The sequence below is a fragment of the Taudactylus pleione genome, unplaced genomic scaffold, assembly GCF_031769625.1.
Source record: "Taudactylus pleione unplaced genomic scaffold, aTauple2 ptg000342l, whole genome shotgun sequence".
In the NCBI taxonomy this organism is placed as follows: domain Eukaryota; kingdom Metazoa; phylum Chordata; class Amphibia; order Anura; family Myobatrachidae; genus Taudactylus; species Taudactylus pleione.
The window spans coordinates 6,930,047-6,950,887 of NW_028284743.1; the positions used below are offsets into that span (position 1 = coordinate 6,930,047).

Consider the following 20,841-nt stretch of genomic DNA (forward strand, 5'->3'; position numbering starts at 1 on the left):
GTAGCAGTTGTTTGTCAGTTCTACTGCCTTCCAGATATTCAGATTGTTGTGGAAATGAGGAGAGTGCACAAGTGGGTGACTGCAATATTGGCACAGTATCATTGTTCTAAGAAAGAGGTCCGCATTGCACTAGTGAACTCTGGGAGGCACAGCAGCTATGTTGTTTAGGGTTCTATTTACTAAGCAGTGTTAGGAGACAGAGTGTAAAGTGATAGGATCTGATTGGCTGGCACCTTAACTGTCATTTTACAAACACAGCATGTGAGATGGCAGTTAGGAGCTGATTGGCTGGCACCTTATCACTTTTCACTATTTCTATTCTCATGTAAAAATAAAAATCACCTAGTTTTTGTGGTCATGTGTTATACTGTATATCCATCTTGTTTTTCCTCTTATAGGTGCCATGTGCTAAAGCATTGTTGAGCTACAGAGGACAAGCACCCAGTGATCTGTCCTTCAATAAAGGTGACATCATTGTCCTACGCAGGCAACTGGATGAGAACTGGTATTACGGAGAAGTGAATGGGGGGAACGGTGTATTTCCAGCAAGTTCGGTAAAAATTCTAAGGAAGATAGACCAACCTCCGGCACTTTGCAAAGCCCTATATAACTTTGAACTGAAAGAAAAAGACAAAGTGAAAAAAAGGGATTGCTTGAAATTTACCAAGGTACAGTAATATCTAACATGGCACACATGGGAATTCATGTTCCACATCGGTATTATAGTTGTATAATATTTGATCACATGCAGCATAAAATTAATCATAAATGGACAGATTGCTGGAAGATGAGGATGTCTAACCTTGACCCTACAGCTGGTAGGCTAGCCAAGGCTGATGGGATTTGCATTCTAATGAATGTTAGAGTGAAGTAATACCTGGAAAGCCAGTGTACAACATTCAGTTTTATTTAACAACAAATATGTATTTTTTCTATTACAGTATATAAATCAGATTTTCCACTTAGGATGTTTAGAGTTTGAAAAACAATTCAAGGCCATTTCTGACTTTTGACTGCTTGATAAATCTTTACCATAGAGTACTGGGGGGAGATTTATCAAAGCTTGGAGAGAGATAAAGTACCAACCAACCACAGCCTGTAACATGACAGGAGCTGATTGGTTGGTACTTTATCTTTCTCCACTTTATCTGTCTCGCAGATATGATGAATATTCTCCATTGTAAAGCTGAGTACTCACTAGGTCGACCTGCCAACCTATCTAACTATTGTCAAGTGTATACACACTTACCAATCGTTTGCCCGATGTGCCCGCTTGACAGTTGTGCTGTCAACCACAGCCTGGTCCTCTTCCAGAATGTGTACGGGCAGTTGGTGGGTCGGCCATTCCATTCCAACAGATCGGATGTGTCTGTGAACGATGTTGTGAACTATAAATATATCGCCCGTTCAATGGAATGAGCAATATATATCTATCAGTGTGTACCCAGCTTAAGATGGCTCCTTTATGTTCCCCACACTCGTGCTAATTAGTATTGCTAGAAAGTGGCTGCAAGGCGTTTAACAATGATTTTAGAAGATTAGCTGTCTGATACACAAATTATGAGCTCTATCTGTGTTTGAATCTGTCTGTCACTGTTCTTATTTATGTGCATACAGTGTTTTAAATTGCAAGCATTGTGGTTACTCGGCAACAATCCGGTCAAAGGCAAATCAGAAAGAAATACTACTCTTCCCATTCATTTTAGCTTATTTATTTGCATACATTAATGACCGCACTCACCTGACTTTTTGTTGCATAGCTCATTCCGTGTTCTGTAGTCCGTGCACTGCCTGAGAGCTGTACCACCAGTGATGGCACCCATGCGCAGTTTGGTGCACTTGTTATCCTCGCATCACTAACTAGGGGCCATTCATTTATTATGACTTTTATATATATCATAGGATTTCATTCATCTTTACATTTACAAATATGTATTTATTCTTATTTATTACTACACATATTTTTGTGATTTTTCATCGCTTACGTTCTGGTTCTAAATGTATCTTAAGAAGTCATGGAGATCTTTAACACTGACTTCCTTTTTTTTAAACCCAGCCCCCTGATAAAGTATGTTTCAACATTTGTATATCAACAGGGTCATTAAATAGTGGTTTGTATTTTTGCTGTCAAAGGAATTTGTAACTTTGAAATAGTTAAACATTACAGTAGCGCACACAAGAGTCTATTGATCCAGAACTGTTATCCCTGGAATATTTAAGTTTCACCAGACTAATCTTCCATAGTGGTGCTTTCTCCATTTAATGATTACATGTTACCCTATAATTATGGCCATAGCACTTGTGCAGAAATGTTACTCTATCTAGCTATATATGACGACCTCCGCCCACATGAGATCTCTACAGGCTGTGATACCCAGAGCTTTTGAGGTTCTTGAAAATGCAAGTGTGATGTACAGTCTGCTACATGGTGTTAACCTAATAGAATAGGGAATATGTCTATTTTGCAGCTATATAATGTTACAGAGGAGTGCGCCCCAGCGCTTTGTCCTGCTCCAGCATTGAAGCTTAGAAGCCACCTTTACCAAGATGGCCGCCACAATCCTTGCCCCATCTTGCCCATGTGTATATGTACATGTGTATGTGTCTGAGACTGTACTGCACAGACATGCAGCAAATGCGTTACTTCAGTCAAGTAGTACTTCAGCTAATTGCCGATAGCGCTATCGCTGTCTCTTATAGCATTGGGCTAGATTCAGAGTTGTACACTATAGGCATTGCTGCTGCATCTTTGGACACAGCAGAGATTCTAATATATCTAATGCAGCAGGAGGCGTCTGAAGAAAAAAGTCGCCTTCTGCTGGCATCTCAGATCTGCGTGCTGCGCCCGAAGATGCAGCATCAGATCACCTTTTATCGCGATGGTCGCAGCCATCGGCCATCAAAGTAAGTATCAGCTTACTCAGAATGAACGCCGGGACTGCACAGCCGGGCCAGGAAATCTGCGTTGGAAGACTAAAGGTGGGTACACACCTAAGCGATATATCTGTAGATGATGGTGAGAGCATTAGCAGCCAATCGACTTCTACCTATCATTTAACAGAATATACAGTACTTGATAAATGCTGCTACAGTAAAAGGTTGCTATGGGTAACTTCTCTACAACATTTCCCCCTAAGTCCTATGTAATTTGCATTTCTCTCTCCACACACCACCTGTATTTATTATTATTATTATTATTATTATTATTATTATTATTATTATGAATAACCTTTATTTATATGGCGCCACAAGGGTTCCGCAGAGCCTCACAAAGTACAAAAACAAATGAGCAAATATGAAAACAGCGACTTACAGTACAAAACAATGCAGTTAAAGGACATAGTTTATACACATTGCTGCAATAGCGATTATAAAACTCAAAAAAGCAGCAGGGCCTCAGCAACCAAGTGTTATGTGCCCTTGTGTGGAGTTTGGAGTAGATGATCGTATGAGTGAGGGAAGGAGAAGCACATGTGGGAAGAGGGCCCTGCTCATGAGAGCTTACATTCTATAGGGGTGGGAGACAGACAGTGGTGATACAGATAGGGTAGACAGTGAGGAAGAAGCATGTAAGCAGCAGGTTAGGATGAGAGCTGGAAGGCTTTGATGAAGTAGAGAGTCTTGAGAGCCCGTTGTAAGATTTGTAGAGAGGTGGAGGGTCTGATAGGGAGAGGGAGAGAGTTCCAGAGAAAGGGAGCAGCACGGGCGAGATCTTGTAGGCTGGAGTGGGAGGAAGTAATCAGTAGGCAAGAGAGGCGGCATGCATTTGTAGGAAAGGGAGGGAGTTTAGCATTAATCATGTAAAACATCAGTGAGCATGTGGCCTTGGAGGGTTTCACCTCCATATTTGGCATACCATCTGTAATTTTTTTACAATTCTACTTTGATTTCCAATTTAACATAACATTTTTGCAGTAAATAGAGACCTACACGATGGCATCTGTAATCTGATGAAAGAGGGCAGAATAAGAGGGAGTGTGTACTTGTTATTGCATTGCTGTTGTGTCTCTGTTGTCAGTACAGATGTGTAATAAAATAATCCTCCTCCTACTGGAAAGTTCTGATAAAACCTTTGTTTAAACTTTTCCTCAGTATAAGTCTCCATAGCCTGAGACTTGTGTAGGGCGTTTAGCTGCTGGCATAAATTCAATTGAGCAATCAATTAGTTATTTCTTAGGAAATTTCTTGTAATGTAATCAATAATGAGCATACTATGCCGGCACACTCTGCAAGCAAGTGATAGCAAGGCAAGCCTTACAGGCCGTACTGCACATGGCTCAGGGTACTGTGCTCTGCATTGCAGTTTGCTTTCATTTGCTTTTTATTCATTCAACCATTAGAAACCTAGTCCCAATGAAAAGGATAAAGTATATATAAGATAAAAAAAAAATGTTCTCTTTATACTAGAATCCCACCTCTAAACTGATAGGAGGGGTATATTAAGCAATATAACCACTGGATGATGGACTATAAGCAATATAACCACTGGATCATTTACTATCATCCAACCCAAGAAGACTTATATGCTGCTGTAATGGCAAAATGGGTATTTAAATTTATCTTGGCTAATGTAATGTCTGTTATGGAACCTGCAAAACCACTGTCAAAACCTGCAAATTGCTCCATTTCCAAAAGTAACATTCATAGGTAGGAGTAATTCATTTTACATATAAGGAAATAAGTAATCAGAGACCTAGGCGAGCTTCCTCAGACATACCTAGGCTCTTCCCGACTTCCATAAACCGAAACCGGGCAAGATGACCTTTTCTCCACATTGCAGGTCCAGTCAGTGTCTCTGCACCAGCCCCCCTGAAACATTCCCACCTCTCCTCCACATCCCCCGGAAGTAATGTGGGAAAAGGAGGCAATTATTGATACATTTTTAGGAGTATAGTACTATTATCTGAAATCTGTTTACTATGGAACATAGGCCCTCATTCAGAGCCGTACGCTCTGAGCAGAGCGCACGCTCTGAATGAGGGCCGGGCTCCATTTTCATGGAGCGTCCTCCTGGACGCTCGTATAGCTGTGGGTCACCACCCACAGGCTATACGAGCGTGCATTGTGATGGTCGCGATGGTCGAGACCATCGCGACCATCGAATTTGCGAGCCGGAGCCTGCGGTTGAGGTTTTCAACCGCAAGCTCCGGAGTGATTTTGGCTCTATCAGAGCCAAAATCACTCCCACTGACATCACTAGTGATGTCAGTGGGCCGGCTTTTGACGGGAGGCGTTCCCGTGGGAACGCCCCCGTCAGGGAGGCACGCCCCTGGCACGCCAACATTGACAGCACGCCCCCTTTGATCGGACACAACGAGCGAAGGACTTTCCTTCGCTCGTCGCGTCTGGCGCATGCGCACGACGGAGCTCCCTCCGTCGTGCGCATGCTCAGTCCATAACATCGACCCACTTGCGAGCGGACAGCCGCTCGCGAGTGGGTCTGAATCAGGCCAATAATGTATGTGTTCAATTTGCATTATTTTATTAAGTTTTATGGTGTATATATTGCATTTATGGTGTATATATGCTTTAAACTGCTGTGCCAAATTTCTACCCAGTTTCTCGGGGAGATGCTATAGTGCAGGGGTAGCCAACCCGCTGCTTTCGAGCTGCATGAGGCTCTTTTGAGCTTCTAATGCAGCTCCCAGGCTTGCCGCTCGGCAGACCCCCATTATTACTGAGAATACTGGTCTCTGAAGCCATAAGAGACCAAAGAAGCCTCTAATCGCTTCAGAGGCCAGCGATCCCAGTAATGAAGTGCACGGGTGATGTCACGTGAGGAGCCCGCGTGTCTGCTGGATCCAGTTAGATCCAGCAGGAAGCAGCAGCAGCGACGGAGGGACTCTGGAGCCCTAACGGCGTGGAACGGTGCCAGCATGAAGGTAAGTTTCTTCATAGGGGTGTGGGCGGGGAGGGTGAGCTAGTGCTGGGGCACTTCCTTAGGGGGCACAGCTACAAGTGACAATGCAGAAGGGGCACAACTGCTGGAGGCATTGCTTAATGGGCACAGCTGCAGGGGGCATTGCAGAAGGGGCACAACTACTGGGGGGCATTACATAATGGGCACAGCTCCAAGGCAACATTGCATAAGGGCCACAACTAATGGGGTCATTGCTTAATGGGCACAGCTACAGGGGTCATTGCAGAAGGGGCACAACTACAGAAGGCATTGCATAATGGGCACAGCTACAGGGGCATTGCTTGAGGGCCACAACTACTGGGGCAATTGCTTAATGGGCACAGCTACAGGGTGCATTGCATAAGGGCCACAACTAATGGGGGCATTGCTTAATGGGCACAGCTACAGGGGCATTGCATAATGGCCACAACTACTGGGGGCATTGCTTAATGGTCACAACTACACGAGGGCACTGCATATGGGGCCCAACTCCAGGGGGCACAGCATAATGGGCACTGGCATTCTCAATGTATTTTATGTGGTTTTGGATTTCAATATGTATTTTATGTGGATCTGGCTTGTTTCTGTGTATTTTATGTGAACGTGGCTATTTCAATGTTTTCTATATTGCTCTGGCTTTTTGTTTCACTTCAACAGTGAAAAATGTATATTCAGGAATCTCCCAAACATTCAGGAAGAGTCAGAACGTTTCAGTGTAACTTGTATGCTGCAGAATGTGTGAGACTTTACTTCTAGGCTGAGCGGCTAGAAGAGGGTTGGTATATTCCTGCTTGCACAACAGCAATTGTAATAGTGTTCCTATGGGTGGTGGCACCTCCATGCCAATTGAGAGAAAAATTAAGTTACGTATTACCTTTAAAGGGAATCACTCTTCCCCTGTCATGCCTGCAGTGTTTTTGCAGGATGTGGTGTGATATGTCGAAATGGCCCATAATGTCGGCATTTAGCATGTAGATACTGATGAAATGTGGACATGTTAGAATGCCGACAATGCTCCCGACGGCTGTTCCCGTGAGTTCTGTCCCCTTAACCCTAATCCCTGCCCTTTACACCCCCCCCCCCCTTTGCTGTTAATGTTGACCTAATGGCTAAATCTCTTTTTACAGCCTAAGTGCTTCTTTTGTTGTAGAGAAACAGTGTTGATCATTAAACCTACATTTTCTTTAATGCTACATGCAAAAGCAGATATGACACCACATCAACCCTAATCATATACAGTATAAAGCAACTTCACTACCTGCCCGTTTATAGTGATTATATGACTGCTCACCAATTGTAATAGTGTCATTTACAAGAGATTATCCCTATGTAAGCAGTACAGATGTATTACATGTTGCTAGGTAATCACTCAAAATGGATGTGTCATGATATTTTTTTTTTCATACACAAGTAAATGATGTCTTGGAACATATGCTAGCTATATTCCATCACACTATATAAACATGTACTTTATACAATGTATAATCATTTTCATCACCCACAGCTCCAAATATGTTGTTGTTGTTACAGGATGATATTATCCATGTAATACGGAGAGTGGATGACAACTGGGCAGAAGGCAAGCTGGGTGAACAAGTGGGAATTTTCCCCATACTCTTTGTAGAGGTATGAAGGACATACAGTACCATCTCTGGCGTTCTACGATGTAAGATGTATTGTGATATACTTTCACGTCCAAACTATCTTCCCCCATCATCAGTGCCCAGCATTGGTTTTTCATCTTGAAGTATTCCCATCATTCTTGTATCCACTGAAGGCCTGTGTGTTTGATAGCTGCAGATTTTTTTTTATTTTTTTTATTAAATATTGGTGTCATCATGCTCCTGCCTACTTTATGAGAGAAGTTGGCAGGATCCAGGAGGGTTGTCTACCTCCCAAAGTTCAAGAGTCTCCCAGAACTTTTAGGAGAGCAGACAAGTATAGCGCTTAGCTTGCAGAGACTGGGTAAGGTCCTGTTTTTTAAATGCGAAAGAGCCCACCTCATACACAGTGTACTGACTGAGGCATCATAACCAAACCCAGGGCTAGCTAGTCAGAGCTGGTTACCACTATACCAGGAAAGACCATTAGGTAAATTTACTAAGAATCGTGCTTGGGAGGGCTTGCATGCGAGCTTCACCCAAAATTGCAACTCAGAAATGTACTAAAGGCAAATCTGCACGATTTCACACGCAAATAAACGGCTATAGACCATCGGATCAAACATCGGACACTTTACATGGTCAGGAATACAATTCTGTTTGGAAATACGATAGAGCATGGACAAAACCCGCAGCAGAATCAGTGTGATCTGTGTAGGCTTCTGTGAGTTACATTATAAAGAAATGGTTAAAAAATAGAAAAGAACCCTGTGTGGGGTTCCCACTCCAAAAGCATAACCAGCCCCTGACCTCTGTACCCATTCTGGCATGGGAAAAATGGCGAGTGGTTCTTTCTGTATTTTCAGTAACCAGCACCGAGCTGAACCAGCCAGGGGGTAATGCCATAGCAGGGGACACGTCATGGGGTCCCCCTGCCATCACGTTAACCAGCCTCAAACTGGACACCCCAGCTCTAGGTTTCCTCAGAAAGTGGGGACCCCCCCAATAAATTTCTTCCCTCCCGAGGATACCCTAGGGCTGGGGTGAAGCCTGGAGCTATTCCCTGCCACACTGGTGGTGGCGAGTGCAGTGTTTATGCAATGTGTAAAAAATATTTAAAAGTATTGTTTGTTGCAGTGGAACTACAGGTCCCAGCAAGCTTGGACAGTAAGGGCCCACTGGCACCAGCACCCCCACTGTAAAAAATTATATTTAAAAAAAGACCAGACACACCGAATGTTAACCCTTTATTAGACACGCGCACTCACACTACATACTTACCTGAAGCGCCTACATGACAATGGTTGGTCCCCTTCTCCAGTGCTTCCTCTGAAAATTACAGTTCCCATGTGGTTTCCAGCACCTTAGCACTGATTGGATGAGAGAGTCTGAGTTGTAGCCAATCAGCGGCAACTACCATAGAAACCACCTGTTGATTGTCTGAGAGAGGACTGACTCTTAACCATTCAGTGCTAAGGTGCAGGGAACCATGTGGGAACTGTCATTCCCGGGGAAGCATGCTTGCGTGTCCGTGGGATTGGGAGTACGGTTTGTTTTTTTGCCAAGCCCCCTGGATGTCTACCTGGAGAAGTGGACCGACCAGTGCCAAGGAGTAGGTTAGTATGTAGTGGGAGTTTGAATGCAGGGCCGTAACAGGACTCAACAACACCCTATGGGCCTGATTCAGAGCCGCTCGTAAGCGGCCGCTGGTTCGCTCCGAGCGATGTTTGCCCAACTGCGCATGCGTACGGATCGTTATACGCATGCGCGAACCAGTCAGTGCGGCCGAAATTCATGTGCTCACAAAATAGCGAATGTCTGATAATTTGAGTGATAGGAGTAGGCGTATGTTTTTTCCGGACGAGCGAGCGCAAATTGCGTCCAGCTCTGAATCAGGCCCTATGTCAGCCCTGCCCTCTTAGTGCATAATGTCGCACATAGAGGACGTGGCCGCCAGTACCTGGAAGTACAGCAGTGCCCTAAGCGTATTCCAGACTCTCCGGGCTTATGTACACACGGCAAGGTGCCTGCCTGTAGCAATCTACTTTCACTACTGCCTGCCTACATGTGTGTTTTTCCTGGTCTGCATGTGCCCTTGCTGTACTTGGCCTACATTAGAATGCACCCCGCCCCCTTTCCGCCCAGGCAGGCGTAAGTGGCTGAATCACGTACATCTGCATTTATGCATACCTTATGTATGCATTCATTGGTCTGCATCAGCATGTAACCTTATTTTACAAATGTATGTCAAGGGTTTTCGTCCTCCAAGCACTGATATACCATGTCTATACACTTTGTAATTAAACTGTGCATACTTCTGATACCAAACTGCTCACCAAGGGGCCGAATCATCATTGTGGGTCGTATGGGCCTCGCTGATTAAGTATCCACCTCGCTGCGGGGGATACTTATCCCTGGAGCAATTCATCATTGCTTCAGTGCAGGGACAGCTGTTCCGAAAAGCAGCGGTAGCACTGCTACAGAAATAGCTGCATTACTTACCGGTCCCCGTCGCCGGAGCTGCCGGGGAGGCAGTGAGGAGGCGGTGGAGTTTGTGCAATATTCTGGTGGTCCTATCAGACCACTGCATATTTAAGGTAACCAGCTATTCATCATCAGAGACTAGTGTTCCCACATGGTTAAAGGGCCATTTTAGTGTTGATAATGGAAACAACAGAAGAACATGACGCGCTATCAGGAGAGCTGCTGGTTAAAGGGGTTGTCAATCCCTATATAGAAGTAAGAATAAAAAGAAGAAAAACCAGCGCTGAATTTAAAAACATGGTGAAATGGGTAAATAAAGCTTGATGGATGGTTTCAAATATATATAATAATAACAGATGAACATTTATTGCGCTAATTAGCACTTAAAAGAATGCAGTTGGCATAGTATTCATAAAAAATATCAAAAAGACAAACAACATAAAAGACACAACATATACATAAAAAAGATTGTGGTGAGTCCACCTGGGACCAATACTGAAAGTATGGGTATACTGGTCTGTCTCTGATTAGTCCCACAAATATCAATGGTGTATTCCCATGTGAGCAGCAGGGAGCTGAGTGGGTATAGGAAGTTCTATAGGTCCCACTTATAATGGCAATTGGCCGCAATGATGTTATTATAAGCAGCAGCACTTTACCAGTTCCAGGTTGAAAAGGCTGTTTGGAAAATCCTCTGGCATCCAGCAGAGATGATAAAATGACAGGCTGAAGCACAATGAGCAATGAGCATCATCCTGATGAAGCTGAGTGACCATTGCTCAGCGAAACGCGTTGAGACCCTCCACCTCATTGTCTTGTGGACCATCGTGATTCTGTTGTAATATTTGGTATACACTGTCTAACCGGAGTCATTACACCGTGGAATTACCCCTGCAGCTGTGGATGCCTCCTCATCATTGTGCTTCAGCCTGTCATTTTATCATCTCTGCTGGATGCCAGAGGATTTTCCAAACAGCCTTTTCAACCTGGAACTGGTAAAGTGCTGCTGCTTATAATAACATCATTGTGGCCAATTGCCATTATAAGTGGGACCTATAGAACTTCCTATACCCATTCAGCTCCCTGCTGCTCACATGGGTTATACACCATTGATATTTGCGGGACTAATCGGAGACAGACCAGTATACCCATACTTTCAGTATTGGTCCCAGGTGGACTCACCACAATCTTTTTTATGTATATGTTGTATCTTTTATGTTTGTCTTTTTGATATTTTTTATGAATACTTATATGCCAGTTGTATTCTTTTAAGTGCTAATTAGCTCAATAAATGTTCATCTGTTATTATTATATATATTTGAAATTATCCATCAAGCTTTATTTACCCATTTCAACATGTTTTTAAATTCAGCGCTGGTTTTTCTTCTTTTTATTTTAGTGTTGATGACTAGGCCCCCGAATGGAGCAAAATCCCTGTGATACTGAAAATACATCCACATGTTGCAATTTGTGTTGGAGATGTAATAGGGGTAGTTTCCCCCACTGACAGTGTGCCCGCAGAGGCGGTTACATCGATTGATATTAAAAATTCATGTATATTGTGTTTTGGGGTTTTTTGTTCATGTTTGTGTTATAGATGTAAAAATAGAGGAATAAAAAAATCCCATTTTATTTGTAGTTGAACAGCACTGCCAAGCAACTGCTGGAGTCAAATACAGGAAAGAGAAAAGATGTGAAAAATCTGCCTGTCACCTCTCCACTGAAAAAGTCTCCCTCAAAAGCTAAGTCTCTTGAATCTGCTACAATGCGCAGAGTTCCCGAGGGGAGGAGAAAGAGCCCAAGGCAGTTCCTCATCACCAATGCCCTAAATACATTAAACAAGATTGTGCATTCTCCAGCCGCACGACAGACTCCAGAAATCAGCACCCCCATACTTATCAGTTCAAGTAACACAGCCGTCATTGAGAAAGCCAGGTTCTTAAACACTTCACCAAGCCAGGTAAAAATGTGTTTGTGTTATTGGTTTTAACATGTAAACACCCATGCAGGTGACCCTCAAGTTGTGATCTTCTCCAGTTATGAATTTTAAAATGTAAAGTTGTATAACCTGCAAGATTCAGGCATTGGCATGCTTGCCAAATTTTTATAAAGCTGCTAGTTGGTTTTTCATTTAAAATTTTTGGCACTTTAAAAAATGGGCAAACTCGCCTGAATTTCACTTACGTCTACATCCTGCAGGTAATGACATAAGTCCCATTGGGTCATTTTACAAACACCTACCTGATACAACAGAATGTGTATGCCTTGAGGGATCTGTAGTGGTCTGATGTTCTGAACTCTATCATTGCAAGAAAGGAGCCATATTTGGTTGCTGTATTTATAGCAGTAGGCATAATTTATGATTTCTTCAATATATCATCTTATACATGTATAAGGAACTGTAACAGTATGTTGCTACCTGATCGGTCAGAGGCATCTGGTGTTGTGTACACCTAGGCCCTGGGTACCGAACTATAAATAGACAGTAAAAAGGCAGACAATGTCTAGATAGACACCAGGGGCCATTAGGATGAGAGTTTAGAAAAGTGAGAGTTTTCTCACACTTTTTAAACTCGGCCAATGTAATAGAGTCCGAGAACAAAGCAACAGAGCAAACTTGCATCTTTTTTAGACTAAAAAAACTCTCACCATTTAAAATCTCATTCAGATGTTTTCCCATTTTGAAGATAAAACTCGACCAATGTGAGAGTTTGCTGCTAAACTCTCACCCTATTACATTTGGCCCCAGATGTTAGACAGTCAATAGTTCAACTAGGACAAAGGGTCGTCAGGGACAAAAAGTCGACACACTAAAGATTGACATGTAAGAAGGTCATCCGGTACAGATGGTCGACACAAACATGGTCGACACATGTTATGTTTTTTTTATTTAGGGTTAGGCACTTACCGGAGGGTTAGGCGCTTACCCCGCCGACTAGGGTACCCTGACGGTTAGGGTTAGGCACTAGAAGGGACGGTTAGGGTCAGGCACCAGGAAGGCGGGTCAGGGTTAAGCACCGAGGGGACATTAGGGTGTTAAAAAAAAAAAATGAAATAAATCATGTGTCGACCATTTGTACCACACGACCTTACATGACGCCATTTAGTGTGTCGACCTTTTGCCCCTGTCGACATTTTGTCCCAGTCGACCTATTGACTATCTAACATCTGGTGTCTATCTAGATATTGTCTACCTTTTTACTGTCTATCTGTTAATCCACACCCTCACGCCCTATGTCTGTCTTCAGCCCCAAAGTATCTTACAACATGGTGACTCTTCTTCATCCTCTTTGCATTATCAGCAAATTCTTCCATAATCTTCATCATATGTGTACTATGATCTATTACAAAAATAAAAATGATACCACAGGGCTGTAACTAGGGGTGGGCAAGCAGTGCCGCAGCCCTGGGCGTTGGGCCTAGGGGGCGGCATTGTCTCTGCCCAGCGGCTCCTGTATTTGGCATGCAGGGTGTCTGGAACGGCATTCTGCAGCCTAGAAATCTGCCACCTAGAGCGTCCTTTGGGCGCTCAGCTTCCCCTTAGTCCTGGAAGCAAGATGCCGCAGTGCTGCTTGAAGCATCCTTAGGATGCTCTGGGTGCTCAGCTTCCCCCTAGTCCCAGCAGCAAGACAATGCTGAGCCGCTTGGAGCTCAGCTTCTCCTCCTGGTGTCGGTGGTCCTGTTGTGACATCGTGACATCACCAGCTACGACCCTGCTATACCGTCATACTGCGAACCTAGGTCTGTTTAGAACTTTAGATGGTAACATCTAAAATTAGTCTTACACAATATCTGATAATAGCTAGCAGTATACTACATATATAATATTACTGACTAAACCCTTTAATGTAAATTTGTGGTATGAATCTTGAAGATAAAAAAATTACATTGTTCAGGCTTAACCTGACTTTCCAATGTGACTATTTTACTGCATACTTGCCTACTTTTGAAAAAGCATTTCAGGGAGATTGTGAAAGCAGCACCTATGAGCGCGTGTTACAGTGGGCGTGTACTGATAAATCTGAGAGGCGTGTCCTAAACCTGACTTACATCCAAATGTAAACCAGCCCATAAGCAGTTAGTAAGATCTGTTTGTTGATAAAACACACTAATACTTTTCAGAAATTCATAGGGATCATTGTGTCTTATAACAACCAATGCAAGGAAATGACACTAATGATCCCATTTGAATGTGTATATATATATATATATATATATATATATGTTTTTTAATATAACAGCTTCATTATGGGGTTAAGGATGAAATGAGGGAGATTGCCAGACTCTTCAGGGAGACAGGGAGATTGCTACTATTTCAGGGAGTCTCCCTGACGATGAGGGAGAGTTGGCAAGTATGTTTTACTGTAGTATCTCGTATGTGTCTAATGACTGCCATCATTAGAGCTGCTGCAACTGTCCCTGCCTTTGTGTGTACATCCACCAATCCACAAAGAGTAACTTTGCTGAACAAGTCTGAAAGTAGTCAGTCAATCTGTGTCTGCTCAATAGGATAGGCACCTCTCCTCTAACATGGCAACCTCCTGCAGGAAAGACAAAATGATGAACATATATAGCTAAATGTATTCCCATTATTTAATGTATATGAATTAGCTCAGTATATATGGTGAAATACTGGCTATACTGCTTTATAAGAATTGTTGATATGTAGGCATCTAATTATGCTATTTAAAGTAAGTGCTTGATATTTGCGACTACGAGCTGTACAAAATAGACTCATGATAATTAGAGATGAGCTGCTCAGTTTTGCTGAAAACAGAACACACCCAACTTAGGGGTTTCGAGTCGAACAGAGTCCCAGCTCTGATAATTTTTTGGAGCTCCGAGTAGAACAGAGTCCCGGCTTGGGTCTTCCCGTAAGTTTGGGACTTGGATCTAAAAACCAGATTTTTGATTGCATGTAAACAGACCCAAATTACATGATTTTAGTTGTTTTTGTCAAATTTAAAGAAGCCAATTCCAAAATCGCACCAAAACACTTGAGGGTGGCTTTGCCAAAACCAAATCACGGGGTCCGCGCACATCTCTAATAATAATAATAATAACAACACATTGATAGTGTATTATCTTAAGAAGGCAGTGTGAGCTGCAGCCCACAGAATTTTGCTTGCAATATTATTTTCTGTTGCTGAGGGTTAACCAGTGCTGTCTGGTCTGTTGGCTCACTTCCTGCTTCTGAGCTCGGCTAATAGGTGTTGCTAGAAACCTCAGATACGCTATAAGAGTTCTAATTTCACGCTGGCAGTTTCCAAGGCAGAGAGGACAGCTCATCGCTTCTATCTACCCCAAACAGCTTAGGATGAAATATAACGCAGCACACCATAGACAGGCCACTGATTTTCGAATGAATAATGCACATACAATTCTGACACAGATTAACCGCTTTTATATTTTACATATTTTGGTAAGTAGCCATACTAGTTTTGAATGTACACACAGATGCCAGTGTCTCTGGGGCTTGACTGATACAGTTTTTGATGTGGATAGCGTTTATTAATCACTGCTGGGTAGAGATCAATTTTTGACCTCGGTTAATAGCTGGTTCACTAAAGTGCCCAAGCCATTAGCGGCCAGTAAAGGTTGTTCATTTAAATGGCCATTAATGAGCAGCATAGGCTAATGTATTTTTATGGACTTTTAACTACATGAGGAGCATGTCACAAGGAAAGCGAAGACAAATGTTCTAAAAAAAAAAAAAAAAAAAAAGTAATTTACTTGAAGAGCACCTGTTGGCACTTGGCCCTACTGAATTCATAGGCTTGATACTCTTGAATAAAAGGTCCTGCCAGTCAATGGCCTGCTTCATTGTTCATAAGTGCGGTGTTACTCAAAAGGATTGTAGTATGATAGTCCAATATCAAAGCTTAAAGTTCAATTACAAGCACTAAACTCCTTGTAATGCCCATCTTTTGCCAACATTTGCACAGTATACTGTATGTAACTGGATATGCCTGAAGTATGTCTCTAGAAAGAAATAGGACTGTCCAGTGAATTGTTGACTTTTGTGCATAACTTCTAACTACATTCTCTCCGAACTTAAAGGCATTCAACAATAGTTACAACTGGGATGAAGACAATGTCATGTAATTCTGCTGTGTAGCTTTGAGGTTTATTTACGAAGCGCGGAGTTGTAAAATCTGGCGCGTCTGTTCATGTTTATGCCCTATATTTAAAAAGACAGTGCTTTTACAAGCCGTGTCTTGCTAGTACAAGAATTAGCTCAGAAGCGCCGGGTTTTACAACCCCACTCTTCATAAGTAAGCCCCTTACTTGGAGTAGCAAATACTGCGCACAACACGTAAGGCCAAAGATTGCTGGGATAATGGGCATTTCATACCCCAATGCTGATAATTCAGGGAAATGGTTTTAAAACTTTTACTCATCTAATCATTAAGTATAATGCTATCATAATAAACTGAGCTGGGAACTAAACTAATTTATAAAAACAAAGTTGAGAATACATAGACTTTCTTCTGGGTGTGGGCTGGGAGAGATGTTTATTTTATGGGTATTAGATAGGGATTAGAGTCATTAGATCAAAAGTTTTAATAATTATTCTCAAATTTACACAATTAGCACAATCACAGAAAATTGCCCATAATTTCATAATCGTGTCCTGTAAGGTTGATCTAATAGTAACTAGTTTAGCAGCTTATACTATGGTATGATTTTATATCACACCTTTTTTAAATAAATGGATGGGCACATAAAAAATAGGGTGCCTCTGTTATCTCCCAGACTGTCTGCGGATGTCCATGTTATTGTTTATGTGCATATTTTTGTTTTTGTATATATCAGGGATCCCAAAAGTTATACACAAAAATGGATCAGGTGCGCTGATTAGCCTGCTTGTATACCCTGATCAGACAGGCTGCCCACACAGCAGGATCTATATACCAACTGATATGGAAAAGACAGTGGGGCACTAGTTTGATCAAGTGACCACAATATTGCAAAATGTATTAAAATAACAGTGAATCAATAAAAATGCATTAGCAACACACGGGATGCAATCGGGAAACCGGCTGACGTGATCCCGACAGTAGGCTTCCTGACTGCTTTATCCCGGTGTGGGTTAAATGACAGGCATCTATATATAGACGCCTGTCATTTTCCCGACACCGGGAGACAGGCGCCCAGCATCCCGATCGAAGGGACTTAGGTTTAGGCAGCGGGGAAGGGGGGGGTTAGGCACTTGGGGGGGAGGTTAGGGTTAGGCACCCCTAAGGAGGGTTAGGGTTAGGGGGGTTAGGTTAGTTATTACTTACCTGAGGACGATCGGGATTTCCAGCGCTGTCGGGCTGTCGCTGCCGGGATCTGTTCATCTGTCGGGCTACCGCTGCCGGGAATCGAACCGCCATGCGGCCGGCGTTATTTCATACCGATTCCGCAACACACGGGTATGTTTTCAAAACAGTCATGAGCACATTCGCGACATGATGAGATGAAATGCGGAACCTCTTAGTAAGTAACTCTCCTTAATGTCTCCTGGATTACAAGCTCTATTCAGTTATCCACTCTCTAGATAGTAGCCTCTTGTTGTAATAAACAAAACCTCAATCGAAAGGAAAATTAGTTCCTTATTGTAAGCAAAGATGGTTATATATTACCCAAATAATAACGGAGTGTGATTTTTCCCCTTTATGCTCCTCATGGGTCCCGGGTATCTGCCGCTGATATTGGTTCTGGCAGTACACCAGGTGCTGCTCCCGTGTTTACGGTGTAGCTAGGGGCTGCTCCTCTCTATACTCCTCACAAAATCCCAGGTGTATGCAACCGATGGTGATTCTTGCAGTACACCGGGTGCTGCTGTCGTGTGTCAGTGCAGCTGAGGGCTGAGGTATCAATGTGGAGCATGTGATGATTCTGTATAGGGCTGCGCTGCTTTACAAATGTGGAAATATATTAAACGTTCCTTCTTCTTTTCTTATCCCAAAAGTGATCCCTCCTTTGGCCCTGACTAGGTCATAGCCTAAGACTGTATCACCCTGACTGGTACTACATTAGCATCAAGAATGCGATCCCCAGTTCCTGATGTAGTGAGGTCAGAATCTAATCTAATCACAATAAATATCCTATTACTGAGCCCGTATACCATTCATGTCTCTTTACTGACATCCCTCATGGAAAATAAACAGGAGCCACAGGTTCCCTATCTGTCACAATTGTGCAGACTCAGTGACATAAACTATCACTCAAGTCTGTTGGATTCCACCTGCTTCTAGCAATAAATAATAGTTATAGCGTAACCTTAGCGATCTAATAGCCATCTCAAAGACTGGGTTCAGGAGCATATATGAAAATAGACTAAAAAGGAACAATTTATTTACTAAATGAAGTAAAATGCGTATGTACAGAGATGGTATAAATAAAAAAAGGTTACATATTACATAGAGAAACGTGTTGCTATTGCAAAATAACAGAGGAAAAAATGTACACAGAATTAGGCTCAGTATTCTGGGCCGAGGGACACAGCAGGAAAATGCAGGTTCGGGCTCCAACTTAAAATTGATCCCTTAAGTCTGACATGTAGAACAAAAGACCCGCACCTTTTATGAATTGATCCCCTCCAATAGGAATATCACAACCCCAGTCCCTTGTGATTGTCTGGCTTGTTAATTAACCCTGGATCCATACAAGGGCCACACACGTAACTTTTTTAACCTAAGTACAAGTAACTGTACTTAATTTTTCCCTATGAAACATGGTATGTTCACAATAATCTCTACTATGTAAGTTATAAATGAGTGTAAGCAAGACTGCCCTGAGATTTGATTGGTTAGATACCTTATTTCTCCCAAATCATAAGTCTTAGAGGCTCTCAAAGCACACCTGGCCAGCGTACAGACTTCAGGTATATTTCTGTGATTTTGGAAGCTCCTAGTTGTGGCAGAAATATAAATTTTCTCTCTATCCCTCCCTCTTTTCACGTGTTCACTTCCTGCAGTAAATGCAGTGGGCAATGGCTACACATAAAGCTGATTAGCCCATGTGCTCTGTTTGACTTGTCTGACTGTAGCCCCTGTCTACAGTTTACCTTCAATGAAAGGCTGTATCTCCTCCAAAAACATGTGGTAAGCCTCCCAGCCCAGCTTTACCGCAGATCTCTCCTGTACCAAGGGGCCTATTTATTATATATTATAGGCCTGTTACACATGTGAAAACACAGAGTTTGCCTGCGGAATTCAATGCCATCAAATTCAAAAACTGTTCACTTGCTGCCTCATATATCCCACCTATTGACAGATGCCATAGTAATGAGATAATCAATGTCTACATGGCCTCATGAGTGAAAGTGGAGCTGTTGTTTTATGCAGTTATGACTGTGTAGTTAATAAGTACCATGCTATTACTAGTATATGTTTTAGTGGTGCCACATTGGTTACATTAACAATATACAATACTAAGATGCTTATTTAAGCTGTGAAATACCACATTATGAGTATTGGTATGTAAAGTGACATAGTCACATAACTTGTATTAGTTGGTTATAATGTTGAGAAAGATACAGGATCTCTCATTCCATCGCTCCGCCAGAGCTTTGGTGTTATATTTAACACGCCCTGAGCCTGTGAAGTGGTTATATAAAATATCCGACTTGTGATAATATTGAAGTGTTGAGTAAACATGTTTCCTAGTTATCATCTAGCACAAGTTGTGTTGCCAGTGGCTTTGTACTTTACAGTACCGCTTTAGGCCCAAGAATAAAAATGAGCTGGTTGGCAAATATACTCTACAGCTACTGCAAAACCTATAGGGCCTTATTCAGATGTGGGCGCTGCTGCATCCGCTCTTGTGTTTGTTGCTGGAGTTGCAGGAGTGATAATATGCAAATGTTAGTATCAGTCTTTCCCTGGTGCAGCAGCCTGCATCTGATTGTGCAAGCACTGAAACGCTCACTTTCAGCATCTCTGCACGCTTTAATACAGCCGGTGACCATCGCCACTTGTACTAGCCCTGTAGCAGGTGCAGTTTCTCCATCTGAACATGGCCTCTGTGTGTGATATAGCAGCCGATGTCACTGACATGGCCACGACAGAAATGGCCATCACTTTGCCACCACATATCTGATACCGTCTGTCCTGATCGCAACAGCACCTTTGTGTATACTCTGTGTGACACATGCGTCATAGAGGTTGTCTCATGGGGCCCTAGGCACGATACCGGTTTGGAGCCCCCTCCCTCATACAATCCATAGCACTATATTTTTGTTCCTGATTCATGTCCCTTACATTATTTGTTGTTTGTCCTCCATGTATTCAACTTTTTAAAGCTTTAAACATTACAAACATTAAAAAGGCACATAAAAACACAGTGCAAATATAAAACAAAATAATTTGTTTAAACATTTAACGCCTGATACCATAGAAAGTGCAATCAATTTATGTAAAAATAGACACCTTTAAAGAGCCTTGGCCCATAGCTATCCTATTCAATATACTCTTTCTAAAATAGTAGAGATAAAACACCAAGGATTCACATTTGTATTCCTCATAGATATAGGCCAGGCTACACTATAAGATTCACAACTCATCAGAGCCAGGCTGCATGCAAATTGATCATTTGCAGTCCTTAGTTAGGGCTCACGGCCCGCCTACATTAGGTTATCGTTCCGCTCTTGACTGCACGCCTTCCCATTATTAAACCGGGATGCAGTCGGGATGCCGATGCTCTAAATGCTGACCGCCTGCATCCTGACAGAAGGTAAGCCGGGCGCAGACAGCTGCGGGGAGGAGGCTCCCGGGGGGGGGGGGGGGACTTAGGGTTAGGCAGCCCCCCGGGAGGGTCAGGCTAGGGGAAGGGGGGATTAGGGTTAGGCACCCCACCAAGGGACTTAGG

The 20,841-nt window shown here is 42.8% G+C and overlaps 1 protein-coding gene across 1 annotated transcript in view; it reads left to right on the forward strand.

Moving 5' to 3' along the window:
- The window catches only part of SH3RF2 (SH3 domain containing ring finger 2), a 280,359-nt gene that overhangs the window by 195,409 nt on the left and 64,109 nt on the right, over positions 1-20,841 (forward strand). Inside the window, exons 3-5 of the mRNA XM_088443979.1 lie at positions 399-668; positions 7,430-7,525; positions 11,624-11,944. Coding sequence (XP_088300105.1) covers positions 399-668; positions 7,430-7,525; positions 11,624-11,944 — 687 coding nt within the window. The remainder of the gene's footprint in view (positions 1-398; positions 669-7,429; positions 7,526-11,623; positions 11,945-20,841) is intronic.